This window comes from Pithys albifrons, chromosome 1 (genome assembly GCF_047495875.1).
Source record: "Pithys albifrons albifrons isolate INPA30051 chromosome 1, PitAlb_v1, whole genome shotgun sequence".
Classification (NCBI taxonomy): domain Eukaryota; kingdom Metazoa; phylum Chordata; class Aves; order Passeriformes; family Thamnophilidae; genus Pithys; species Pithys albifrons.
Genome location: NC_092458.1, coordinates 112,643,583 through 112,669,937, shown reverse-complemented (window position 1 = coordinate 112,669,937; position 26,355 = coordinate 112,643,583). Strand labels below are relative to the sequence as shown.

General features: G+C 44.9%; 1 protein-coding gene across 2 annotated transcripts; it reads left to right on the top strand.

The window, feature by feature from the left end:
- CD80 (CD80 molecule) lies at positions 1-25,748 on the top strand. Of its 2 annotated transcripts, none has more exons than XM_071573011.1 (7): positions 1-160; positions 286-391; positions 14,184-14,507; positions 16,124-16,405; positions 18,392-18,517; positions 21,505-21,628; positions 23,511-25,748. In XM_071573011.1, exons 2-6 carry the CDS (start codon positions 304-306, stop codon positions 21,609-21,611), a joined length of 927 nt encoding a protein of 308 aa, XP_071429112.1. In that variant the 5' UTR covers positions 1-160; positions 286-303; the 3' UTR covers positions 21,612-21,628; positions 23,511-25,748. The 2 variants fall into 2 exon arrangements, with proteins under 2 accessions (XP_071429112.1, XP_071429121.1); XM_071573020.1 differs by having other exon boundaries at positions 23,481-25,748.
- Positions 25,749-26,355: the final 607 nt, after the last annotated feature.

Genomic DNA, 26,355 nt, shown 5'->3' with positions numbered 1-26,355 from the left:
TCCCCCTGCACCCTGGCTGGGAGTGAGTGTTTTGGCACCCTGTGGCAGCAGCCAGGCACCCATGGCCTGGCACTGATCCCTCTGCCTCCTCCCTGCCTCAGGAGGTGGCTGTGCAGCCAAGGAAGTGACAGGTTCCCTGGGGCACCAGGGAGGGAAGCAGGTAAGGCTGGGCTTGTGCTCACGGTTTTTTGGGGTGGCAGCAGGCACTAAAGGAGAGAGATGCAGTGGTGGGTGCTGTGGTTCCCCAGGCACCATTCCCCTAACTATGTACCCCTGTCCTCCCAGCCCAGGAGCTACAGGAGGATGGTGTGCCCGTCCGCTGCCCCGCCAGCACCGACATTGAGGATGTGGTTGGGGCTCGGGCTCTTCGTGCTGCTCTGCCTTGGTTTGGGTAAGCAGGAGCCAACAGTGTGGGAGCATGGGAGGGGATTGGGTCTCAGTAGGCAGCAGCACCAGTGTGCCAGGATATGGCAGGGTATGGCAGCCCCCAGGACACTACTTCAGGTGTCTTCTGCCAAGGCTGAGCCTGGGCCAGGGTTTGGATGGCTGGGACTACTCACCATGGCAGTGAGCATGAGTATCCCTGAGCTCTCAGCTACCCAGGCCAGCTGCACCAGCGTGATGGCTCCTAGAGGGGCAAGTTGGTCTCCAATCCCAGCTGGGGTGAGAGAAACAAGGATGTTTTTGGGACAGCTGATGTCTGCAGGGAGCACATGGTGCAGCCACTTGGACTTCAGTTTCAGGGGTGGAGTGGTTTCTGCAGTTTTTTGGATGGTTAACAGTGGGTGTGAGGTGGGAGAGAGAAGGAAAGGTGACAGATCAGAGGTCTCTGCACCTCCTGGGCACCTCAGCACAGTGCAGAGTAAGTTCTTTCTCCAACAACACTAATCCTCATTGAAGTTCTGCCTGGACTGTGCCCTGTCCTGTTCCAGGGACATGCTGCAAAGCTCACTGAAGCTCACAGATCCCTCCTGACCTCAGAGGCTTAGGATGAGTCTTCTCAGCTGTGTGAAATGTGAACCTTGAAACCACACAAAACTCACTTCTGAGCTGGGGTTCATTGTGGATGCAAAATAGATTGCGCTTATTGGCAATTTTAGTGTTTCATTGAAGCTAATGATACTCTAGAGCAAACATGGGCAGAACTGAGACTTTGATTAAAAATCAAGTGATGCAAAATTAGGAGTTTTTCATGCTGATACTGTGAAACTGGGAGATACTTGATGCTGAGTTTTATTTTGATTTTCAGTCTCATTATCTTGAAACAAAACTCAGAGAATGTAACAGGGAAGGAATTGCAGTGCTCACTTGAAAAGCAACCTCAAATGCCGCTCTGAGATCTCTGCTCTCCTGTCCTCCCTTCACTCCAACCCCTACCTTTGTGCTTGTGAACCATGTGTCAAGCACAGATGTATTTTACTCGTATTGCAATGGGCAGACAATCTATCATGAGCAGAACTGTTTCTCTCTGTGCATTTTAAGAGCTTGTGATATGTTAGTAATGTAATTATGAGCATGTGGTCATTCATCAGTCACGTATCTTCTCTAAAAAGGATGCTGGTTCCTTGGCCAAAGATGGGCAATACTTGAATGCACAGTCTGATGCCTGCTAATATCTGCTACTAGAAACAAGAGTTTGATAATAGAAAACCAGGTGTTCTTCCAGTTGTACTTTTTCTTTATATGGTTTACTAAGTGGGTTTTTTTAGATAGAGTTTACTAAGTGAGTGATAGTTTATCCTGCTTTCCATCTCTCCCTCTTTGTCCTCTGCTTGTAACTTTCAAATTCCCTGACCAACTTCAACCAAATCTGACAGGAAGGCAGAGCTGGCAGGAACGCAGAGGTCTTTGCCTGCTGCATGGAAGCCACTGGCTAGCCATGAGCAGCACCCAAATAGCCAGAGCCTGGGCTGCCCCTCCTCATGCCCAAAAGGGCAAGAGGCAGCTGCACGGGTGCTGCAAGGAGCATGGTGGCACCAAGAGCTTGGAAATGGGCTGGAAGGCATGGAGAGAGGTGCCTGGGCTGGGAAACACAAGGCACAAACCCATAGGCCAGCAGCATTTGGTCATCCTCTTGATGAGAAGACTGACTTCTCCAAATCTGATTGATTAAATTCCACAGGAGGTGGAGAGTAAAACCAAGCTATTTTAAAAACATTATATCAGTTTTTTTGGAGCATAATTGTAACTGTGGAAATCCTGGTGCCTCAGGAGCAGGTGCTTGGCACACTGATGAGAGCAGGACAGCTGATGCACTTCCTTCCTCTGTCTGTATGCACACATACACACCCTGACCCTTTTCTCTCTGAAAATCAGTATTCCCACATTAGTGACACTTAAAAATACTTGGTACAGTACCCACAAATTGAGTGTTAAAAATTTACTGGTGCTTGTAAGTGGTGCCTTCTCTAGGTTGCCCACAGGGACCACAAGGACCAAGTTCTGACTTGATTGTGGCAAAATAGTGAAGCCCTGGGCATCTGCCATTGCCCTGCCAGTGGCTTTCCACACAATGGCAAACGAGTCACCAAGGCCGGCATTTACAGAACTGCCACCACGTGGAACTGCTCATGACCACATCAATGCACAGCCAGGGCTGGTTCCCAGAGCCCGTGTCCTTGGTTTAGTCTGTAGGGATTGAAATTCAGCTTCCAGCAGTGAGGAACTGACAAGCTTAAACAGCAGGTCTTGGTCAACAGAGGCCAAGACAAAATCCCATCACTGAGGACAAGGCCTGTTGATGTTGAGCCATGCTGATTAGCTGTCTCTGGCTCCAAGATAGAGATGGATTTTAAGATGAATGATATCAATTTATGTTGAAACCCCTTGTTTTCTTCCCCCCATGTAAATTCCTGTTATAGCAAATACTAACTAATTGTGCAACTTAGCCAAAACTTGTAGAATCCTCTAGTTAACATGTTACATATTCCATCCTCCTTATTAACATATCCTGGTCTTGATACCTTTAAATTGTGTGTCGTGTGTTCAGTAAACCATTCCAATTTTTACGTCTATATCAAGGATCAATAGCTTTATACACCCTTACATAAAGATGCTGGCACATGATGTAACACTCTGAAAGGTCAGGTGGGCAAGGTAGGATGGAAAGACGTGCTCTCTGTAAACCCCTGTGGGTGATATCGGAATATAGGGAATGCCAGGCTGAATTTTCACATCACAGCAGTAGGAGGCATTAATGAGAGGCTTAAATAAAAAAGATGATTTGAAGCTTGTATTCCATAGGAATTTCATGTATGTCCAAGCCATTTAGATCCATCTGTTTCCCCTTAAACTGAATTTTGCTACTCTGGCATTCCCTGAGGTGCCCCACTGAAATGTCAGTGTAATTTAAAGCTGCTTCTGAGATGTCAGCTGCTGCTGGAGACACTGATGTCCATGAACACCCTGGTGTCTTGGCACAGTAGAAAAGTGGCAGAACAGTCATAGACTTTTTGATTTATAATCTGAATGCACTGCTGGTATCCCCATGGGCTTGTTTTTCTCCTGCCATTGCCCCTTCTCACCTATCTACGAACTGTAGGATGTTCTCAGTTCCAGTTGTTAGAACTAGGAATATGTAGCTGGAAGTCTCTCAGCATGACCTTTCCCTGCCCTGTGCACAATCACTGCATAGGCACTGATTGCAGGCACCCAGTGAGCCCAGATTCATGTCCATGGAGTATTTTTAAGCTTCCCTGGAGTTTTTTCTTCCATCCAGGGACCACTTAGCTCTTAGTTTCTTCCCAGTGAAATTTTTTGAGAAGTTTTGAGGAAAATTCCCTAGAGCTTTTCTAAGATATTGGAGAGTTGGGAAGTAGGGGGGAATATCCACTTCCCTCCACATTTTGTGAGTGCTGTCTCACAAGTAACTCTCTCTGGGAATCCCCTCCCACATATTACTGACAATAAAGAGCTCGGAATGGAGCTGAGTTTCCGAAAGGGACAAAGAATTGTTGAGAAAGATTCCCTATTTTGTGGCCACTCCCAAATACTGAAGTATCTAGCAGTGAGCTTTAGATGCCTGGCATCTAATTTCCATGCCAGCTCTGGGACAAGTTGTGCTGAGGCACATTTCATGGTGGAGGTGGCAGAAATTTTTCTTTATGTACCAGATTTTCCCACTTGATCACATGATGCAAATTGGATTTCTGCTTTATTCCTCTTGTGCCTCCAGCTCTTCTTTAAATTTTTTTTCTTTGCAATTTTCTGTCTCCTCCTATTCTAGACATGTTGCAGCCCTGATTCAGGTGGGTCTGGAGGACCACCTTACAGGTTTCGTTTTCACCTTAAAAGGACATGTTTCCAGCCTCAACCAATTGGAGTCAGACCACAGCACCTGGGGCGGGGTCACTTGAGGTCATATATACCTGTGTTTTTGAATAAACTTGGGATTTGCTTGAACATCACATTGGTGTGTGCAGTCTCCCTACCGCAGGTTTGCAACATAGACATGTAAAAAATATTTTTACTTCAAAAACAAGGGTAGTGAACTAAGGAATTCCGCTTTCTGTCCATCTCTCAGTCTACCCAGAGTGAAACTTGCTGTAAGAGCTTGTCTGGAGAAACAGAAACCCAGCTAAAGGCTCCTGCTTTTGTCTATAGGCTCTGTTTTACTTCCTCTGTTGTGTTTCTTTTTTTTTAAATGAAAGAATTCTTTAGGAAAAAAAATCAACAAAAAATCAAACAGAAAATTAAACTGAAACAAGCTACATTCTTACACAGTCAAAATGCAGTTATGTGCCTAAATACCAAGTTACCAAGTTTGTAAAGCTTGTTCCTTTCACCCACACGTTTTCCATTTTCCCGTTAGATTGGAGTGAACCCAGATAGCTCAAGTGACCTCGTGTTGCTCTGAGGGCAACTGCTTTTTTGCATTTCTTGGATCACTGAGACATTTGTATCCTTTTTGCGACATCAATGTTGGACATTCCTGCATTTAAGCATGCAAAGTTTGGGGTGGAAGTTTTTAGTAACCGTGGTAGGTTCCCAGCAGGACTTGCTGTACGTCCTCACACCTTTGCTGCTCATCGATGCCTCAATTCTGAGTTTCAAGTGTGGTTTAAGTGGTGTAATTAATCTGATATAAATGAAGGATGTCATTAACAGAACTATTCCTCTGCCTTGCTTGTAGTGAGCTAGTTTTCTGCCAGGGCCAGCCCCCTGTCTTTGGTACCTGTTTGGTTTTACACTGATGTTGTGTAACCCAGAGGGGAATGAATGCAGACAGAATGCACAGCTGAGGGGATAAGCTGGTCATTGCCACCAAAAGGTGCAATCCTGCTCGTCTCTGACTATGTGATCCTCCTCTTGTTTGCACTAGTTCTAACACATGTCTGATCCTTGGATGATCTACTTCATCTTCCAGCTCAGCAGAAAGTTTCGTTTTTTCCCTTTCCAATACACACCTTCCAGTGTGGCGCATTGAACAAGACTCTGGAGAGCACTGCAAGGAGCACATGGGATTGGAAGAGGAAAGGGAGACATATCTCCTATGCTTGTGTGGGGAAGGCATGAGATCAGTGCCAGTTTGTTGTCTGGCTGCATCCCAAGGTCATGCCAGACTGAGGAAAAATTTCCACATTCACAGATATTCTCATATAATCATAGTGTAGTTTGGATTGGAAGTGACAAACCTCACTTTGTTCCATGCCATGGACATGGACACCTTCTGCTGGCCCAGGCTGCTCAGAGCCCTGTCTGGGGCCTCAAACACTTCAAGGGATGTGGCATCAACAGCTTCTCTGGGCAACCTGTGCCAGGGCCTCGCCACCCTTACAGTAAGGAATTTCTTCCTAATATCTGTTCTTACCTTCCCTCCAGCTTAAGGCCATTCCTCCTTGTCCTACCATTAAAAGCCCCTCTCAAGCCTTCTTGCAGGCCCCCTTTAGGTACTGGAAGGCTGCATTAAGGCCTTCCCAAAACCTTGTCTCCTCCATACCAAAGATTTCTCCTTCCTTTTCAACATGTGCTTCCCTGTGTAAATTCCATTCACATGTATGTGTGGGATCTTTTATAAGTTGGCAAGGCAGGTGTGCTAGATGCAGCCAAGTCTGTTCACTTGGCAAAAGAAAGTCAGCTTCATTTTTAAATAGATTAACTTTGTGTTTAATTGTAGCTGTTCTGTCCCCTTGGAGGGACATCACCACTGAGAGAATCAGGAGTTCATTTGAGAATATGTAAATCTTTCCCAACAAGGAAATGCCACGGGCTTTGCTTCTGCTTTTTCACTGTTATGCTTTTAAAATATCGTTGGCCCCAGGGGACTTCCTGACTGAAAAGAAAGTGCTGACTGATGGCTAATGGTGGCATCTCTGCCTATCCTGAGCTCAAAGGACATTCACCTTTTGTCAAGTCTAAGCTGCCACCATATCATATACAAAATTGTTAGAAAAGACCATTGAAGGAAGTCTCACTGCACACTGCTGCTCTCACCATAGCAGGTACTCTCCAGTGTAGTTTTAAATGGCTGGCAGACAAGGATTTCATCCCTGTGCTGGGGGAAATGCTTCAGTCAGAACAGATCTTGCTGTCAGACACTAGTTCTGACCATCCGAGAGAGCCCCTTCCATGTGCCACGATGCTCCTGGAAGCCTCCAGCAGCACCTGCCCAAGTCCCTCATTTCACTCTTACAGACACCTCTGGACTGCTCTTAGCTATCCTCCAGTTAATTACCATTCCCTGTGCTGTGCTCTTATGTAGGGCTGTGTAATCTTTCCTCCAGCCAGTCCTCCAGCTCCGGGGGTTAGTGTCAAAGCTGTTGACTGCAGAGCATCCGTGAGTCAGGGCCTGAGCAGAGACCAGTTTTTCTAACAAGATAATGGCTGGCAGGCCTGCAGCGTTGTCAGCTGCACTGGTGAATGTCACTATGGCCATGGGCAAGTACTTTAGCAGTAAAAAATATATATATAAAAAATTGTAATTCTTCTAATTTGGAGCAGGCTTATGTGAGAGGTATCATACTTGATTTTCCTGGTTATTGGGCACTTTCACCTTCTGTTAGTTTCAAGAGAGGGCTGGCTACTTGGGGAGCATGCCAGATGATGAAATTAGCAAGCACTGAAGAAAACTACAGCCTTAAGCAGTGGGGAGGACCTCAACTTCAGAAACTGCTGCAAGGACAGCAGTGTGCTTGGCAGTGGTACTGGAGGAATTAGGAAAATCATCTGAGAACATCTTCAGCTGGGAGATAAATATAGAGGAAGTACAAAGTGATCTAGTCAGCAAGAGACAGAGTCTGCAGGGGCAAAAATTAACAAATTTATTTTTGTCTTTGTGTGTGACAAAACTCCCCCAAAGGCCCATCTTACACAACTGCCTCATCTAGTTTCTGCCCCCAAACTGGGAAATGATAATGTAAGAGTGCTCAGCCAGTTGCAGGAATTTGATCTCTTAAGGAACTAAAATATGCAAATCTTCTGAGGACATCCAGATTTAGTGTCCCTTCCTGCCCTTTCTAAATCTAGCAGTGCCTCTTTTCCACGTGCTGAGAATGGAGAAAGGGCGAAGGTTAATAGTTGAAGAATCCCCTCTGTCCTCTTGTCCCTGAGCACCGCTGATGTGCAGCTCTCTGCGGCAAAGAGGAAGATCTTAAGACATGATAGAATCCCCATCCCATCCCCAAGTACTTCTGTGTCTTGTATCCAGCTCCTTGATTGGATATGACCTCCTGGCTAGTGTAAAAACTAGCGAATTGCTGGCTGACTTGTGCAGAGTTGCAATCTTACTCATGTTATAAACAAAGCAGACTGGACATACCCGGGGCAGCGGGCTTGTCCCAGCAGTGACTCAGAAAGCAGTAGATATTTATCTCAACAAGTACTGAAACTTGAGCTGGAGCAAGAGTGAGGAGTGCTGCTGGCTGGAGCTGCCCCTGCACTGCAGGAACCCTTTTACTGAAGTGTTTCAGATTCCCTTTTGTTTTCTCAGATGTGAATTGCAGATTGTGAAACTTTTTCCTTGTGATTGATGGAGTTTCCTTCTCTTTGAAGTCAGGTTTTTGACCAGATCATGACTTGGTGACAGCACTTCATTTCCCACCTAGCTGGGTTGTCTTGGTGGCTTTCAAGGCAAAAGGCAGTGAGGGTGGAGTGAAATCAGCTTTCTGCTGAGCCAGAGATTAAAACTGGAGAAAGCAGAGCATTGGTCTGCAACCTGCAAAGGAAACAGCAATTGGATGGAGGGCTTCAGTGGGAATACAGTGTGCCTAAGAAACTGGGCCCACACTGAACACCAGCATGTGTTGAGAGTGCTCTGTGAACCACTCTGAAATGAATGTTACCTACGGTACATCACTGCTTATCAAAGTATGCTCAGGGAGACAAGTAATGTTGATAGTTTCATTTGAGTTAGCACACTGCTGGAAAAAAGAGTGCTTAGTGTGCACCCCCAAAGATGGGCTGACTTTCTGTCAGGAGGTGTCCCCTGCTTTTCACAGCCACTTCATGGCTTTAAGGATTTCTTCGCTAAACGTGTGCAAACACATGAAACAAAACATCGTTCTAGTGGAGTGAAGGCTGCTGAAGGAGTTAGCCACCAAACCACCAGGGGGGTATTATAGCCACTGCCAAATCAACAGCATAGAGCTGGGCAAAGCAAAGTTACTGTTTTGTTTAGGAGGATTGTGGCCACGTGAAGATGGGAAGTGCATAAAACCATGTAAGGGGTGCTGTGCCTTTGTTGTACCGCTCCAAGCAGGGTGCTCTGAGGTTATGGAACAGAAACCAGCAGGGATGAACTTAAGAAAAACCTCTTCAGACCTCATGCCTGCCGTGACATCACCATACACTAGAATTAATGCTGCAACTTAACTGCTGCAGGCACACTTGACTAGTGTGAGCAGGTACAGGGAAGCAAGACTGAGTGGAATTACTGCTGAATGAAGTGCATCATGCTTTTTTTTCACAACACCTTCTTTTCTGCTCCTCTCTCTCTCACCAAATTTGAGATGAGCAAGGGAACTTGACTGAGTGAAGGGATCTGGTTTTGCAGTTGCTTTGCTTTGCCAGAGCACACAAGAGCAACAGCAGACCTGTGGTTTGTGACCAAAGTTTGGGCTTGGGGTTGTGCAAGAGGAAACTTCTCCTCCTTTCTCTGCCTGCCAAGACCTTTCTTTGCATGCCTGAACTTGCTGGAGTGGAATCTGTGTAGAAGGAGCCTCAGAGGCTTGTCAGGCACTCTTGCCTGGGTCAATATGCAGTCATGGAGTTTGTAAAAAGAACAGCTAATAGGACTTTCCAACACCCACTTTTCCCTGTTTCATCCCATCTTTCTTATTCCACAGGGTCTTTACAGTGAAACACAGAGGGAAGCAGTATTTTTATATACTGATAAACCTACCTCTTCACATGGAGTTTATCTGGGCAACCAATGGGTCTTTCCATGATCAGTGTAGTCACAGGACTCTGTCTCAACACTGACTTAAATAAAAGCATTTCTTCATGTATTTCAGTGTAGCACAGAACGTTTGCTGAATTTGAAATCCATGGAAAGCTTTGGGAGATTCTTATTCCTTGTTGGTAAAATCACCTGGGATTAAAAAAAAACCCAGGGGGAGTGTCTAGTCTTTTAAAGACTCAGCTTGTAAAAATGTCTTGATTTTTCAACAGATTGCATGTCTTGCTTGGAAATCTCTGTAAAATACTGCGTTGCCTTCAAAGGATAAATCATGCAAGTTTGAGGTGAATGTACAATTCACAGAACATGAGGTGCCTGAGCTGCAGAATTGCCTGAGGACTGTTAGATGTGCTTCTTGCCTCACCCCAGGGGAAGGCTACCAGGAGAAAATTGCAGTTCCACAAGAAGTGTTTTCCTCAGCCAGTCCAGCCCCTGTTACCAGAAGCGCCCTTATCTCACCAGCACATGCAGTGCTTCTCCTCTCAGAGCTTCCCCAAGTCCTTCTTTCAGCCCACACAGAAGGAGTGGGAGGAAGGTGTCAGCACCTCGGCAGAGCAGGAGTCCCTGGTGAATGGTCTCAGGCAAAGTCAGTGATGTCATTAATATGTGAGCAGAGATATCAGCTGCTGTTGCAAAGATAAAGAAGGAACTTGAATGGAAAAAGAAAAAAAAAGAAGCAAGGCTGTTTTGAACCTCTCAATTTTGGAGGTCTGCTGGCTATTTGCCTTAGAACTTTTTGCAGGACTGTCTGTTGAAAAAATGTGCAGATCCACTGTCTTACCTGCTGGCAAGGGACTCCAGGGTCACCTTTCCCTTTTGTGTGTGCTTTTTGTGCATTGTGTGCAAAGCAAGGCAACACAAGGTGAGACCAAATAAAGGCAAAGCAGATCAGAAGGGCAGAGGAGTGGAGAATGCAGAGGAAAGTGAACAGCTTTGGAGCTTCTGTTAACCAGGACTTATCGGAAGGTTTCCAACAGTTTGATGCTGTTTCTCTAGAGCATTGATAGGTCTTTAACTTGCTTTTGCTGTCAAATGTCTCTGCAGGACTTCTGTCCCAGAGGCAACCTTCTCTCCTGTGCTGTCTGACTGCACATGCAGTCAGGATAACCAAGCTCTCTGTGGCTGGGGAATTTCTGAGTCTAGGCTTGGGCAGAGAGTGAAGGAAATAGGGACATGGGAGGGTGTAGAGCTCTGCTGCTTGCTGACCTTTAGAGCAAGCAAGAAGCAATGATTCTACTCTACACTCACCTTTCTGTTCTAATCAGCCCTGCTGTGTGAGGCATCTGCAGCACAGGTATAGTTTCAATGAAACACGTTTTTCTGCACAGGGAACAGAAAGCCAGCCCTTTCATCAGTTCAGTGTTGCCACATGCCGTGGGCTTCCAGTGACACAGCGATGTGTGGGCACAGCAAGAGAGTGGGTGGGCTTCAGAGGGGTGGGAAGAGGAGGGATCTTTTTTATCTAGAAAATTTGTTAAAAATTATTTCCATGCTGAGTACCTTCCCCATAGACAAGTTGCAGAGAGCATTCAGCACACAAATGGGACAGAACTGAATTTTCATTTTTGCTTTGCAGTTCACCTTTAAAGTGAAAGGGGACTTTTGTGAGGCTGAATGACTCTCCATGGACTTTGGTTCCTTCAGGCCTGCAGCATTCAGGTTGCAGTTTCAAGGGTGCAGAGCCTTTTAAGGGAAGATGTGACATCAGCAGGAGTTTCCAGACCCTGCACATGCACTGCTGAGAAGGTTTTTGTTCTCCTTTTGGTTGCAAAGGAGACCCTTTGGGGCAAGGTACAGAGAACCTCATACAACTCATGATGCACTGTCACCCTGACATTTGCTGTACGCCTACTTTTCCCCTACTGTTGCAAAAGAAAATAGAAAATGGCCTTTATCAGGCTCCACAATCCCCAAGTTTGACTGGATGTTTGACTGGCTGGTCTTTTGAGTGTCTCCAGCAATAGTAGCAGCTGAACTGTGAGAACAAGAGAAGATGTGGTTGAGGGAAAAAACACACATGTACACACAAATGCACACAGACATGCAATAGAAGGAACTTCAAGAATCAGGGCCTGAAGTGGGCTGCCTCCAAGGTGAACAGAAGGAATTGCATTTTAACACACAGTTATGAAACTGTGCAACTCATCAGCACAGGATGTTGTGAAAGCCAAGAATAAATATGTTTTCCTGAAGGGCAGGAACTCTTCCTGAAGGGTAGGTCTAAACTGCTGATGTCAAGAAATCCCTAAATTTCAGGCTGCCAAAGGTTGGCAAGACATGGCTGTTCTTATCCCATGTGGTGTGGAAGAACTAGTTTTTCTGCCATTTCACTGCAGAGGTCAGAGGGCTGAGTGGGCTCCTGGCCTGACCCAGTTTGGTTATCAGAATCTAAAACACATTATAAAGGTAGAAGTACAGGTAGTGTGTGTGTGGAGGGAAATTGAATCTCGCCCTTCAGAAGAGTGAAGCAGCTGAGTGCAGGGAAACCAGTTAAATAAGAAGTTGCTGATTTAATTGTATTCTATTTTATTTGATAAATATTAATTAATATTAAAACATTCCATAGTGTTGCCAGGACCTCCACAGTGATTTTCAGTGTTTCCTACAGATTTAATGCAAAGTGTGCAAGTGGGACAGGAGTAGTATTGGAGAGTTTTGTTTCATAGAATCATAGAAATATTTAGGTTGGTAAAGACCTTTAAGTTCTTTGAGTGCAGCCTTTAACCCAGCCCTGCCAAGTCCACCAACAAACCCTGTCCTTAAGTGCCACATCCACATGTCTGTTAAATGTTCTGTCCCAGGCTTTCTGTCTGGGCTTTACTTCACCAGGCAGCCCCCAGTGCTTCCCCAAGATCCAGCTGCAGTGGCTGAGAACCTGCTTGTCTCACTCCAGCACCAGTAGCTGTGGGATTGTGAGCATGTCATCAGGGAGTGGGCTGGACACAGGCCAGCATGAGCATGTCATTGGGGTGTGGGCTGGACACAGGTCAGCATGAGCATGTCGTTGGGGTGTGGGCTGGACACAGGTCAGCATGAGCATGTCGTTGGGGTGTGGGCTGGACACAGGTCAGCATGAGCATGTCATTGGAGTGTGGGCTAGACACAGGTCAGCACACTGCAGAGGACTCATCCCAAGGGTCTGTGAGTCACCACTAAGAAAAGGAGGCCTGGCAGGCAACAAGCTTGTGACTGCCTTGGACACCAGCTGAATCTGAATGCCACAGATCTCTGTCCCCCTGAGTGCCTGGGTACAGCATGGCTGTGGTTAGGCATTAGCTGGGACTGTAAAGTGTGAGCCAGTGCCAGCCAGACTCTGGGTGGCACAGGGGGTGGCAGGACTTTCCTGTTCCCTCTCTCAGACATTTACTGAGATGTGTTCTGCGGGGAAGGAAGAAGGAATGTGAATTTTTCTGTCCTGAAACCAGCTATTTCCTTATTTTCTGCTCTCATCAATGGATTGGAATGGACTTATATCCCACATCACCACTGGACATGAGTGCTGAGGTAGTGAGGCTGAGGCAAGAAGGAAAAATGTAAAGCAACCCAACCTTCTGGACTATCAAAGCAGGATGCACATCGTCCCCAAGGCTGCACAAGCCCAGCCATCTGCCCTGGCCTTGGTGCATCACAGGACCCTGTGTTTATGCTGAGTCACCTTTCAGCACCAGCAGGAGTTCCTTGCTGGGCTGTTCCCTCCTATGTCAGGTCCTGGCCCCTACGAGTACCTACCCACTGGAAAGAGGAAGGAATGGGAAAGCAAGGCTGCTCATGGGAGCAGAGTGCATGGTAGTCATAGTTCCAAGTAGGAGGATTACTGTTAATATGGTCAAAGTTCACAGAATTTCACAGAATATTCTGAGTTGGAAGGGACCCACAAGTGTCTTAAGCAAATGGCCCATATAGGGATCAAATCCACGACCTTGGTGTTATTAGCACCATGATCTAACCAATTGAGCTAATCTCAGGGTCAGTTATACCTAGTTTCATTCTTACAAGGGGCTCAGCCTGTTGCTGTAGGCACATGCCTGTACTCTAGGCATGGCACTGGCACAGTCGCTGGGAAGGAGTTGGGGAACGCCTGTGCTGGTTTCCAAGTCATCCCAAGGGAAATCCATTGGCCTTCACAAATATAAATTTGTTATAGCTAGACTAGGCAAAATTGTTCATTTGCTAATACTAGAAGGCTGATGACAGTGTAGCCATAACCTTTGTTTATCATTGTAGACTTGTTTCTAGTTTCTGGGATCTTGAAAATGTGGAGTTTTTTCTTCTACAAAAAAAAAAAAATCCAAAAAATCCTAATCCCCCAAACTAATAATTCATTATGGCCCTGTTAGTCATGCAGGGAACCCAATAGACAGTGCCACAGATTTTCTGTACACTGAGTTCTAAAAAGGGAGAGCAGAGGAGGTAGAAGTTTGTACATGTATGTTTCTATCCCATTACATAAATAATGTCAATTCTTGACACCAAGGTGTGTTTTTTTTAAAGGGCTCAGCAAAATTTCTGTTCAGGCAGGTAACACTCCTGCCTTTGCCTTCAACAGTCCATGCAGCAATCCTTGTGTGCCCACTAGTTCAGGATCCTAAGCAGGAGTGGAGTGTGATGTAAAAGGCAATGCCAAGGAATTCCTTCCCTCAGTGCAGAGCTCAAGTTGTGAACAGCTCAGTGAGTGATGGGGTACAAGAGTGGGTGCAGGCAGAGCCAAAAGAGGTGATCTCCAGTAAGCAGGTCCTGGTACAAAGATACACCACCATCTCACTGACTTTTTTTTGCCCCTCACCAATAGGCCAAGCACTGGAGAAGAAAGTAGTTAAAAGCAAAGTGGGTGAAAAGGCCAGCCTGCCTTGTTGTTATGAAATTCCTCACTCAGAAAGCCTACAGAATTACCGGGTCTACTGGCAGAAGAACACTATGGAAGTGGTGCTGGCCTACTCACATGGGGAGCTGATCGACAGCCATACACGGTACAGGAACCGCACAGAGATGGACCCCTGGAACTGCACCCTGTGGATCTCCCCCATGGAAATCCTGGACAATGGCACTTACCAGTGTGTAGTTCAGCACAAGTCAGTTGTTGTGTGTGATGAGCATGTCACCCTCTTTGTTACAGGTAGGTGGATTGTCTCTTGACACTGAGGCTCTCCAGTGTCAACTTCTGCAGGGGGTAACGGACACTCCTCCAAGCTTTATCCATAGTGTAGCAGACGGACTTTCCTCAGGAAGCACAAAAGAGTGCTGGGAGGTGTGTTAAGTATTTCCATTCTAGCAGCCTCCCAGCTTACCTTTCCAAAGCTACCCCAGGGACAGAGAACTTGCCTTTACCACCACCACCACCACCACCTCCTCTCCTTGATGCCCCCCTCTTGTGAAAGGACCCCTCCCAGGGCCCCTCCCCAGTTACCACTACTGGTGAGTCCCCCAGGCAGCCTGATGTCTTTTGGGCAAAGTGAGACCAAGCCCTTGGTGCATGGCAAGCATCCAAACTGAAAGAGGAGGGGGATGCCCACAGCAGCATTCCAGCCTGGCATCAGTCTCCAGGGTCTGGCCAGCTCACTGGCTGCACTGCAGTTCCACAGCCTAAGGCTGAACTCAGCTGGAGTTCTGAGGCTTTTCACCTTAAAGAGACCAAGTTTTTTTGCTCAAAATGAATCTGAATCTTCTCTTAGAGGCCACAAAAAGTTCCATTGACTTTATTTTCCATTTCCACCACTGTTTTTGTGGTGGTTGGTTTCAACCGAAGACAGAAATACTGGTAACATATATAAATATATACATACATTTGAAGAGCTTTAACAGCAGAGAGTTACAGGAATCTTCCAGACAAGTCAGTGAAGAAGCATTCCCCATCTGGAAGGAGATTCATCAACAAAAAAACCCAAACAAGCTCCTGACACTTGGCCATTGCCTGCTTGTTTGAGGGCATGGTGGGCATATGTGCAAGGAGACAAATTTAGTGATCTTTTTGGGAACTGATATGAAAAAAGGGAAGTGCACTGCCAGCACCCTCTCTAAACATGAGGGCTAAGGAGTTAACTGCATGAAAAATGTGAAACTACGGATCTCTTTTCCTACCCACAAATACTCCCGTTTCTTTCCTTCCAGAAATCCCCTTGCTATTATAGGCTAGCTGTAATAATTGTAGTAAACTTCTGCTCCCTTTGGTAAGGTGGGATAGGTTATTGTGGAGATCGGGAAAAGAAAAGCTTCTCTCATCCTTGTTGGAATCAGGCTAGGATGTCTGAAGGGACTTTCTAGACTGGATGACAGTGTCATATTGCTCAACAGGTAGTGGGCTTGGAAGGAAATCTGTGTCTCTCCTTGCTTGCTTGCCACTGGTCAGCCAAGCAGCGTTGAGCAAGTTTCTTTCACTAATTAGAAGTTACTTGGTATCCTAGACCGTGGGTTTGTGGGCAAGCAGAAGCCACAGAAGACACACTAACAACCAGAATCTGCCTCGTGCAGATCCCAGCAGTCCTGTGGCCACATGGTGAGTCAGGCAGGGAGCAAACACAGACTAAACTGTAGCTGCTCCAAAAAGGACCATTTTGCAGTGAGCTGAGCAACGTGCTGCAGCTCTCTGACTAGCACATGGCACAAGAAGAGCCAATTAAATTATGACAGAGGAAGAATGCCCTATGGGGGAGTCTTTGCTTTGACTGTGGGTGATTGGGACTGCAACCCTTGCTGTGATCTGACAGAATGGTAACTAAATCTTTCTTCCTTCAGCTGACTTCAGTAAGCCAGACATAACAGCAGAAGTAACTGCTAGTTCTTGTGAATCAACTGAGATGGTGATAATATGTTCTTCTCATGGAGGCTTCCCCAAACCCAAAATTTCTGTAGCCCTCAACAACGAGTCTGTGGAGTGGAATACCAGCTGGGTGTCTGAGTCCAGCCTCAGCCCGTACAATGTCACTGGCACACTGGTACTCAACGTGACCAAAGACGTCAACGTAACTTGCTCTGTTGAATATGACGGCTTTGCCAAGTCCACCAGTTTGCTTCTGGGTGAGTTTTAATAATATTTTTTGTTACAAAACCATTTTGTTGAATTTGTTGAGTTGCCTTTCTGTAGATTTTGTGTAACTGTTCATACAAGGATGACACAATGATCCCACTTGTGAGCTGCGCACCAAAACATTTTAAAAGCTGTGACACAGCAGGAGCAGAAAGGGAGAGTTACAACAGTGACTGAGAAGCAGAGACAGCTCTGACTTCCTGCTGGTCTACTGTGCATCACAGCTGAGCTGAGGGAGCAACTGGATCTTGTTGTGAACTGGTGATATCAGGCTCAGTGTCTTCCACAGGTCAGGGTTGCCGCCATCCAGTGCCCCTCTGCATTTGCATGGTCTTGCTGCCAGTTGCATGACACAGACCTGGTATTTAAACAGAGGGACTCAAGAAACATGTGTGCTTTAAAAGCCCCAGGTTGCACTTACAAAGAATTTCCTCATTAAACAAGCATGTTTGTCCCTGCTTCAGTGAAAGAAACTGTCAGGTGGGGTCTAGACAAAATTCTGCTTTCATAGGTAATACAGGGTTAACTCATACGAAAAGAATTCCATCACTGAGCATGGCTTAGAAGTGATAGCATAATAGATAAGCCTGTGCTTTGAAAAGCTTGAGGCACAAGTGGAAACAGCATGAGGGAAGGCAGCACACTACAGTCCAGATGTTTTGCAGTAGAAGGGAATTTGCGAGAAAATTCTTAAAGCCAAAAGGATTTTTTTTAATGTTGCTACCAAAAAAGTATTCTGAAATGTCTGTGGGTCTGATGTTTTTGCTGTAGAGATAAGAGCACCTTCAAGGGAAGATAGAAACTGCTGTTTTTCCTAGGGAATTGTACCTTATTCATCAAGGTACCTTATTCATCTATCTTACTAAAATCAAAGGCAGTTGTGGGGAGAGGTGCCATTCAGCTTCAGAATGCAAGCCAGGAACTGGTGCTTTATGAATATTGGTTATTGCGGGATGTAGTGCAGAATGTCCCTAGAGATGCTAATGGAAAAAGGTTATGAATGTCATACTACATAGGAAAGGAGAGCAACAAAAAGAAGCCATAATAGTAATACACTGTTGTCACAAAGATTCTCAGGGGAGGGTGCAATCAACAGTGACACAGTCACAGCAGTCACAACCCCCTCACTTTTTGATTTTTAAGATACAGAACCACTCCCGTTTTGATATGATGTAAATGGTCCTTTGAACAAGGCTTTAATAAACACAGTGCTCCTGACAGAATGCAGCCTCTGGTAAACACAGGAGGCAAACCTGATAGTGGGGCAAAGATTGTACAGAAAATCAGGCCAATGTCTTAGAAATGGAATGATGCTTAACTCTGTCAGATGCAGGTGATGAAAACTGAAGATCTGTGCACATATGTCTGTCCCTCCTGTTGACTTAAGGCTGTCCTGTTGTGTACAGGAATGGCCTGGTATCCACTCTTATTTCCCAGTGGTAGAATGGTCCTCTTTGGTGAAAAGCCAAAGGCTCTGGATCCACAGAAACTGAACTCTGCCACAACACTCTTTTCTTTCCACACAGAAAAAGAAGTCTATTCTAGCCTGTTTAATGCATCATTCTCCTTCACCTGTGTATCCAAAGGGAAAAAAATTAGGTATAAATCTGATAAAAACAGTATGGAAAACAGTATGGAATTTTCTAGCTGTGAACTCAGACTTTTCCACCAAGCCTAAAGCCTTTCTTTAAAACAGCTTATGTGTTTTAAAATATTGCCTGTCTCAGTTTTGTTCTGGACAAACACCCAGCATTTCATGGTCTATAGATGCATTAAAAATTGCAGCACATAGCAAATGTGGCAGAGTGGGAGAAATTAAGGTGCCAGCTTTGCTTGTTTGTTTATTGAATAGTCAATTTCCAGACTGAATATCTGAGTTAGAACTCAGCCAGAACCACCAAAATTCATGTACCTGCTCTTATGTGGAAATGCTAATACGTTGTTGTGTCCTTATTTTTTTATTTCTCCTGTCTCAGAAAAAACAAATGACTGTGTTGTTCCCCCTGTGCTTCCACCTTATAATGTCATTATTGCTTCAAGTATCATTGTTATCATCTTCATTTTGGCAATCGCCCTAGCAGCAAGATACCTCCCAAGGCATGGTAAGTGAAGCTCCTTTTTCAAGAAACTCTCTTACTGCTTATGTGTCTATTAAGATACATATTTATAGAAACTACACTGCCACACTAGGTATTTCTCTACCTTCTTCTGATTTCTTTTTTTTTTCCCTTTCAGCATCCCCTGTCACAAAATCTAAGTCTAGCTCATGACATTGCTACATTTTGTGTGCAGGCAGCAGTAGGGTTCGGGTTTGAGAGTGGTGATGGGGAGTTTTGACAGCAGATCAGAATATTTCCAAAATCAGGGGTATACAGAAATGAAGATATTCACAAGGGTTTGTTTTTATGTATTAAGATATTATTTAAGATGCCTTAAGATGCCAAGAATTTTGGTGATCATGATAGATACAACTGAGCACAGAGAGTTTCAAAACTGGATCTCTCTCCACACCCTACTTAGACAACCTCAGATAGTCACTGAGCTAAAGTAACAAAAATACATAGTGCTAGGGCCACAGAAAACCCTTCAGCATAGCAATGCCCCACTTTTAGGAGAGCACCAATGAGGAGCATTGGATTTGTATTCTTTGTGTGGCCAAAAATGGCACAGATAAGGTTCCTGGTCGCACCCTATGAAGAGGTGGTGGATTCACCATCCCTGGAGGTTTTTAAACTGAGATTGGATATGGCACTGAATGCCATGATCTGGTAAAGGGACTGGAGTTGGACCAAGGGTTGGACTTGATGATCTCAGAGGTCTTTTCCAACCCAATCCATTCTATGATTCTATGATTCTTCAGTAACTATGGGCATGTCTCCAGGAGCTTTTCAATGGCAAAGGGGACCTCAGACACATGAGGGTTAACTGGCAGCTAAGTAGAATTTTTCTTTAAAAAATCTCATGTTAGCTGTTTCTCCTAATTATACCTAACCTGATCTCGCCAGAAAGCCCCTGAAGAGGTGCGGAGACATCTAATGGATTTATAAGGGCAGTTAGGATTGAAAGTCAACACAGTAGATGTCTTATCCACACCCTGTTAGCAGCTTGACAAAGCAGTCACAGAGAATGACAGCAGGCCTTGCAACATGTTATAAATACCCCCACATCAAGTTCTGTCAGGTCACTGGGGAAGCCTTGTCTGAGGACAAGGATCCCACACCGAGAGGGCTCGATACTCGAGCCACTTAAACCAGGAGCCGCCAGTCTGAGACCCTCAGCCACCACAGTCACTGTGGTATCCCCCTTTAGAAAAAGTTACTTGCTGGACAACAAGGACTCTGTTCACTTACAGACCCTTGTAAGTGTGTCATGGTCGTGATCTTCAGATACCGCTGCTCAGTCAAGTTCACTCCCAAGTCAGAGGTGCAGAGGTTGCATTACTATTTTTCTCGTCAACCACATCCCTTCAAAATCCAACATGGCCATTGAGTCGGACTGTAGTAATTTCTTTTTAGTGCTTTACCACAAAGAAAGGAAGCTTCTGGAAGGCAGTGACTCTTGGTTACACCTGTGCACCTTCTAATTTTCCACTCCTGTGCCCCTATGACACCAGTGCTGTTTCCTGGGGCTGCATCAACAGGAAATCAACAAGCAGGCTGAAACCAAGAAAATCACAGTTGATCACAGCCTGTGCTGTTAGCTGCATGTATAATGAACTTCTAATTATAGGAGGAAATGAACTGGAATTGGAAGATTTGGCTCTAAACAAATATTGGCTGGAATGAAAAGGTTCCTTACCATAAAATTAGCAAGTTTTATACATATATATTGGAAACTTTTTTATATAGGAACCAAATTGCTTTTAAAGCAGATGTAACAAGCATACCCGTGTGGTAGAATGCAATCACCTGCAACAGCATGGCACATGGCTGTACAAACCGGAAGTTCCCTTTCAGTCCTATTTTCATAATATGCACAGGGAGTGGATTTGCCAGGTCAGGTGGTGCTGTTTGGTACAGCCACTTTCCAGCCCAAGTGTGTACTGCAAGAAACTGAAGCCAGACTTTCCATCCAACTTCCCAGTTTGTACAGTTGTCCCAATTCAGTGCTGTTGTGCATTGCCACTTGTCTGGGAAGGGAAATACCTGTCCAAAGAGAAAGGGAAATACCTGTCCTTCCTGCTGGTGTTGCTGCAGGTCACCTGTCAAGAGCTCAGAATAGGTCTGAGAGTCCTCTGTTGTTCTGGCATATGGAAAGCTGAGTCAGGAGTTGCCTTGATGCTAAGAGTGGTTTCTCAGCTGAAAAAGCCATGCCTCAAAGAGCTGAAGTGTAGGAGGGAAGAATAGAAAGACAGAGCAAAACGGAAGTAAGAGTTCTGAGATGCGTGATTGTTGTGGTGACCAAAACATTCAGATGCTTTGTTGAGGTTCACAACCGCCTACTCTGAGGACCTCACAGCTTATCTTCACAGTAATTTAAGAATGAAAACACAAAGCACTAAGATTAGAGGTCACTTAGGAAATACCTTAGGATTCATGTTGCATAATTGGTGCAAGTACAATTTGCTGTAGTAGTAGAGATTCAACTTGAACAGATAAAACAAAAGTCATTCATAAATGCTGAGATACCAAGTGGACTTGTTGATTCTGAGCTCCTTTTAAGGAATGAAAGAGTTTGTTGGTTTTAACACCAGAATTCTTTCACTTGATAGATAAACTGCCTTTAGTGATGTGTAATTTTTATCTTTATTTCCCTTCTGACATTATCTTAGCATGTATTAACCTGTCTTTGTGCCAGGTTGAGGTCTTATCCCTGTGCTAATGAGAACTCTTTTACCTATACAACTCTAAATAATATTTATATATAGCACAGCTTTCTATCACATCAGACTACAGCTATGGGCATATTCAGATGTACTGCAGGAGTGAGTTCTGCCAAGTTAAAACAGAAGTAACTAAACCTAAAGAATATATTTTTCTTTACTTTTTCTCTCCTTTCTTCTCACCCTCAGTTATACTTTATTTTGTTGAAGAAGACATTTCAATTCAGCACTTTCATATCTTCTCTGATTCCAAATCTTATTTTTCAGTTTGTTCTCACTGTCGTAAGCCCCAGGATTTGGTGGAAGAGGGCACGAAGGAAGGTATGAAGCCACCTGTGAGTCCTAAAGTGACATCTGAAACATCATCTGTATGACAACATTGCATTTGCAGGTATTTTTCTTCATCACTCTTCTCTTGGCAAAATATCTTCTCACATACTATTAGATCTCACACACCATGTATGGTTTTTAATATGAATGTGGACTTCAAGGGTAAATAAAAGTAGTAGAGCCTATTCCCAACCTGGACACATAGTGTTTCCCAGTCTGGTAACTAGAGCAATGATGCTCACGTTGGTTGTAGGGCATTGCTTTGTTTGGGTTATTTCAAATTTCTAGAACTTAATCTAGTGAAAAACATTAGAGACTGGATTAGCTGGGTTTCTAAGCTGCTTTTTCCATAGAATGGGCCCTGTGTGGATGGTGTGAAAGTTTCTCTGCATTAATTTCCTTAATTAGCATAAAATTTCAGGGACTAAATGGGGATGAAGAGACATAGAGAGAGAGATGAACGAAAAAGAACATCTGACAATTTCAGATGTCAGAGTCTGCTCTGAACCTATGTAAGGAAGCTGACTAATATCTGAGAGGTGGGCTTGCTGTACAGTCATCCAACTATCAGGATCTCCCCTGACATCCCCTGCCACTGCCCTTGTGCTCATTCTATGGACTTCCCAGCTAAGATCTGGGCAGTCTTTTATTCCCTGTCCTGTTGGACTCATTTGTAAGTAGCTCATCACTACTAAAGGTCCCACATGTGGCTTCACCCCCTAGAAGTTACTTCTGGCTGATACCCTGTGAGCCTGATCTGATACATAACCATGGGAACATCACTGTTAATAAAAATGAAGGATTGACTAAATGGTGGTGAGGGAAGGGTGAACAAGAGAACAACTGCAGCTTTTCCAGTAGGATCTGCTATGCCAGTACAATTCTGAGAGATCTCCATTCCCTTCAGCAGCTGGAGAAATGGAGAAAGAAACATTTTCTTTCTAAGACTTGCCCAGGAAACACTCATATTTTAAAAGGAGTTACTTTCAATTACGAGGTGTTGCAAAAGATGGTCTGGAGAAGAGTCTGGCTTGCCAAGGTCTTATGATTGCAAAGCATTATATTGGCTTTGGGTTGAAAGCTCAGCTCTGTTCAGGGCTGTGTCCTCCAAAACAGACATTTTTAAGTGAAGAGACTGAAGGAAAGATTAGCAGTTAACTGTTCTGATTGGCAGCATTATCTAGGCGACTGCATTTCCTGCTCTCACTGAAGCACATGGAATTGCCAGGGTAATGCTCTAGAGCAGCAGCTGTGGAGCCCTGGAAGTCATGAATCTGTCACGTTGTGCATTGCAGTAATATAAAAGCTTAATAGTTTTGAGATGGAAAGGAGGGGAAACTCTCATTCAGGCCACTCGTCTCATTTCCAAACCTGAACACCCACTCATGTTTTCCTCTGGGGAAGGCCCCATCTGGAACAGACACTAGAGCCTTGGTTAGCATGAATTTTGGGGAGTTTTGTGATGGGAGTGGTAGGAGTTCACCTACTGGATAAACCCAGGCTGCACATTCCTCTTTTGTTATAAAAGTTTGCCAGGTTTTTTCTGTAGGTGATGTTTCCCAGCTCCAGTGCCTGGGACAGCTGCTGTCTGTGGATAGGGATGGAAGTTGTGCTTCCTTAATGCCAAGGAACTGCACGATGCACTGAGCCATGTCCTGTTGCTGCTTAAATTGGGGAGCACATTCATTAGTCATCCTTCCTGCGCAGAGGAATATCATCCCTGTGCACTCCAAGGGGTTTTGCAGGAAAAGCCGAGATGGACTGTGGCTCACTCTGAGCAGCTACGATTTTACGGAATAGGAGCCCTCTTGTGGATGGCTATCGCAGGTGGATGGCCCTGCAACATTCCTGGTTTACATTTAAGACTAAGAAAAGGGGGATAAAAAAAAATTTCTTTTCTTTGAATCCCTCAGGTTTCTTATCCTGTGCATTCCTCACTGCAGACTCCACTGTTTGTTGTACAGCAATGCTTATGGTGTTGACCCTTTGGCTCTCTGCAAGTGGATAGCAGCAGTAGAAAACTCTGCTCAACATGACTGACAACATAATCTCACATGAACGAATACAAACAGAAGCTGTGGGGTGGTCTTGTCACAACGGGGTCACTGGAATTCCAGTGGGGAGGATCATCTGTGCTCCTGCAATGGGGCAGAAGAAGAATGTCATCAGCATTGATACACCAGTTCAAGGCTTTGGGAACCTCTGGCTTTGATGCTGCTTCTATGAGAATCGGGATCCTGCAGAGGTCCAGCAGTAGCCCTTGCCCACCTACCCCTTTAGGTACCCTTTGGGAGACCCCAGACCCCAGCACACAGTTTCAAGTCAGGCTGTGCCTTCGTGTTGTGACTGGGAGCAGCTAAAACTTCTTTTATCTTCAGACTCACAGAAGTATCTGTTCTTCATACTGAAGGACTACGGATTTGGACTTAGTCATTACAGACGTATGTCCCTTCCCCCCTAAAGAGACTATGATGCACATATTTTTCATGAAAAAAAACACCTTGGAAGTGAGTCTGCCTGCCTCATGCTTATTTGCAGTGCTATGAGACCTTTTAGGGAATGACACACACTGACATCCCAGCTAAGAGCAAACTAATATTGCTTATCCACAGCAGTGGCACAAGTTCTTGCAGCCCTTCTCTACTGAAAGAATGGCCTTGTCAACCCAGGTACTCCCTTGAACTGCTCTGTGAGGGCACACACGTGCACACCTTTGTGCATACACATGTACAAGCTTTTCTGTGCATTCCTTCCCACCCACACGTGTAAAGCCCCATTGAAATTTGTGTTACAGTCAGTGGTTATCTCTCATATCTACTGTAATGAAATGTAACTCAGGGCCTTGCTTCATAAACATAGATCTGCTTGTGCTTGTACATCCGCCTAGGGATAATTGTTAGGGTAGGCTCTGCAGATTCTTGGGAGTCTCTCACAGCACCTAAGGATTTACTTTGCACTGAATGTTGCTGCTTTCTGCCAGTGTTCTTTCTACCCAGCCATTGAAGGAATTTCCCTACAGGATGCTAATATTGGATAGAATTCATCTGATCTGGGTGACATTCTTCCTACTGTGTAGGAAAAAGTGGTTTCTCACTTTGAGGGGAAAGGAGGAAAAAACCCCAAGCCCCAACAAGTTTCCCAAGCAACTCTGCATACTAACCTAACTCAACTTTGCCCTGAGTTTGACAGGTATGGTTGTCCCTTTTGCTCTGCAAGCTGTACCCATTCCATTACTGCTCTGTCTGTGTTATCAGGGCAGACCAAAGTCTGAAAGCACCATGCCATCCTCTTTATGGGATGTGTTGTTGCTTGAGCTGTGTATCTTCCTAGGACACAGAAAAGACATATTCCATCCACTTCACTTTTTTTTCTATCAGGTACATATTGTGAGAGAAACTTCTAGGGAAAATAGGAGGATTAAAAGTGGTTTATAGAATACTGAGCTATGAGATCAAGTCAGCAGTAAAAAAAAAAAAAGACACTGCTCCCCTTTTACTCCTGCAGAGTTGTTTTGTCCCATCAGCTTTTTTACTGCTTTCCCATTGTGCAAAGTGTAATAGCAACTTCAGAACATTCTTACAGAGGAGTTTTTGACAGAGAAAAGGAGATAAGCTGAGTGATAAGGAAACAATACTCTGCACTTGTGTGTTCTGGTTGCAAACAGAACATAAGTGACAGAAATCAGAGTGATTCCAAAATGCAGCCTGACCCTATTTCAGGACTTAGTATATGGGCAATGGTGTCTCACACTTTCAGGTTTCCTCTTCTTTCAGCCTATGCTTGTTTCTTCCAGCACAAACTACCAGCTTCTTGCAGGCTGACCACCCTCTTCTGGCATCCACTTCGACCTCTGCTCATTTCCAGCATTGTCCTTCCCTATGACCACAATGCAAATCCACCTTGCCAGCCACACCACTGTTGTACCAACACGATTTTCCTCTGACTATCCCATGCTCTGTTTCTGCTCCTGACTGATGATTGTGCAGCCTCCTGGAGAAGGGTTTCTCTTTTGCACTGTGCCAAAACAGTCTACATCACCACAAACTCCAGTGACACTTTCAGTCACTCCTTATAAAGGAAACCAAAAGTTTAACTGACAAATATGCCTGCCAGGTTAATTTTACAGTCTTGATGGGCAGGTTATGTGGTTTATTTTTTTTTAATAAAGCCTCTGAATCCTGTTTTCTATTGCCTTATGCTGTATTCAGTGAATTGCACACAAATGGTTTCTGTGAGACCTTCTCAGCTTAATATCTGGGTCATTGTAGCAGGTGAACTGCTCTGTTTATCATGGGTGTTTTGCATGTCACATTGTTTCCTTGGGTTCCTCCTTTAATTGTATTAAAAATTAATTGTCAACTCAGTTTCCTTTCCTCAGTAATAAAAGATGTCTGTCTATGTGCTGGGAAGTGGTAGAGCCTTTCAGTTATTCACGTGAGCCCCAGGCACTATTTCGCAGCTGTTAAAAACACACACTGTGTAGCATCAAGGCAGATGATGCAGCAGTTGACAAAGCTGTACCAGTTACTGCTGGCACCAAGCCACAGCTCTGTCTGGTGTGCTGGCAGCAATGACAAAATGGCACTCAGGTACCCGTCTTGTGACTTCCACATACCTCACTCTGCCAGTTTGTCAGGGATTAACTGAGCAGTTTAGCTACAGGTTGTCCTTCTCCCTCCAAACTTTACTCTGCAAAAGTAAAATCCAGTGGTAAGAGGTTCTCACTGTATCCCTGCTACTTGTGTTACCTCCTCTGAAAGTGGAGAGCTGAAAACTTCAGTGTTGTGC

What these genes read in the sequence shown, in the direction of transcription:
- CD80 (XM_071573011.1), top strand. Translation starts at nt 304, where the DNA reads ATGGTGTGCCCGTCCGCTGCCCCGCCAGCACCGACATTGAGGATGTGG. An exon ending in GTCCACCAGTTTGCTTCTGG is followed by an intron (nt 16,406 to 18,391) that starts GTGAGTTTTAAT and finishes CTCCTGTCTCAG; the next exon opens with AAAAAACAAATGACTGTGTT. An exon ending in AAGATACCTCCCAAGGCATG is followed by an intron (nt 18,518 to 21,504) that starts GTAAGTGAAGCT and finishes CTTATTTTTCAG; the next exon opens with TTTGTTCTCACTGTCGTAAG.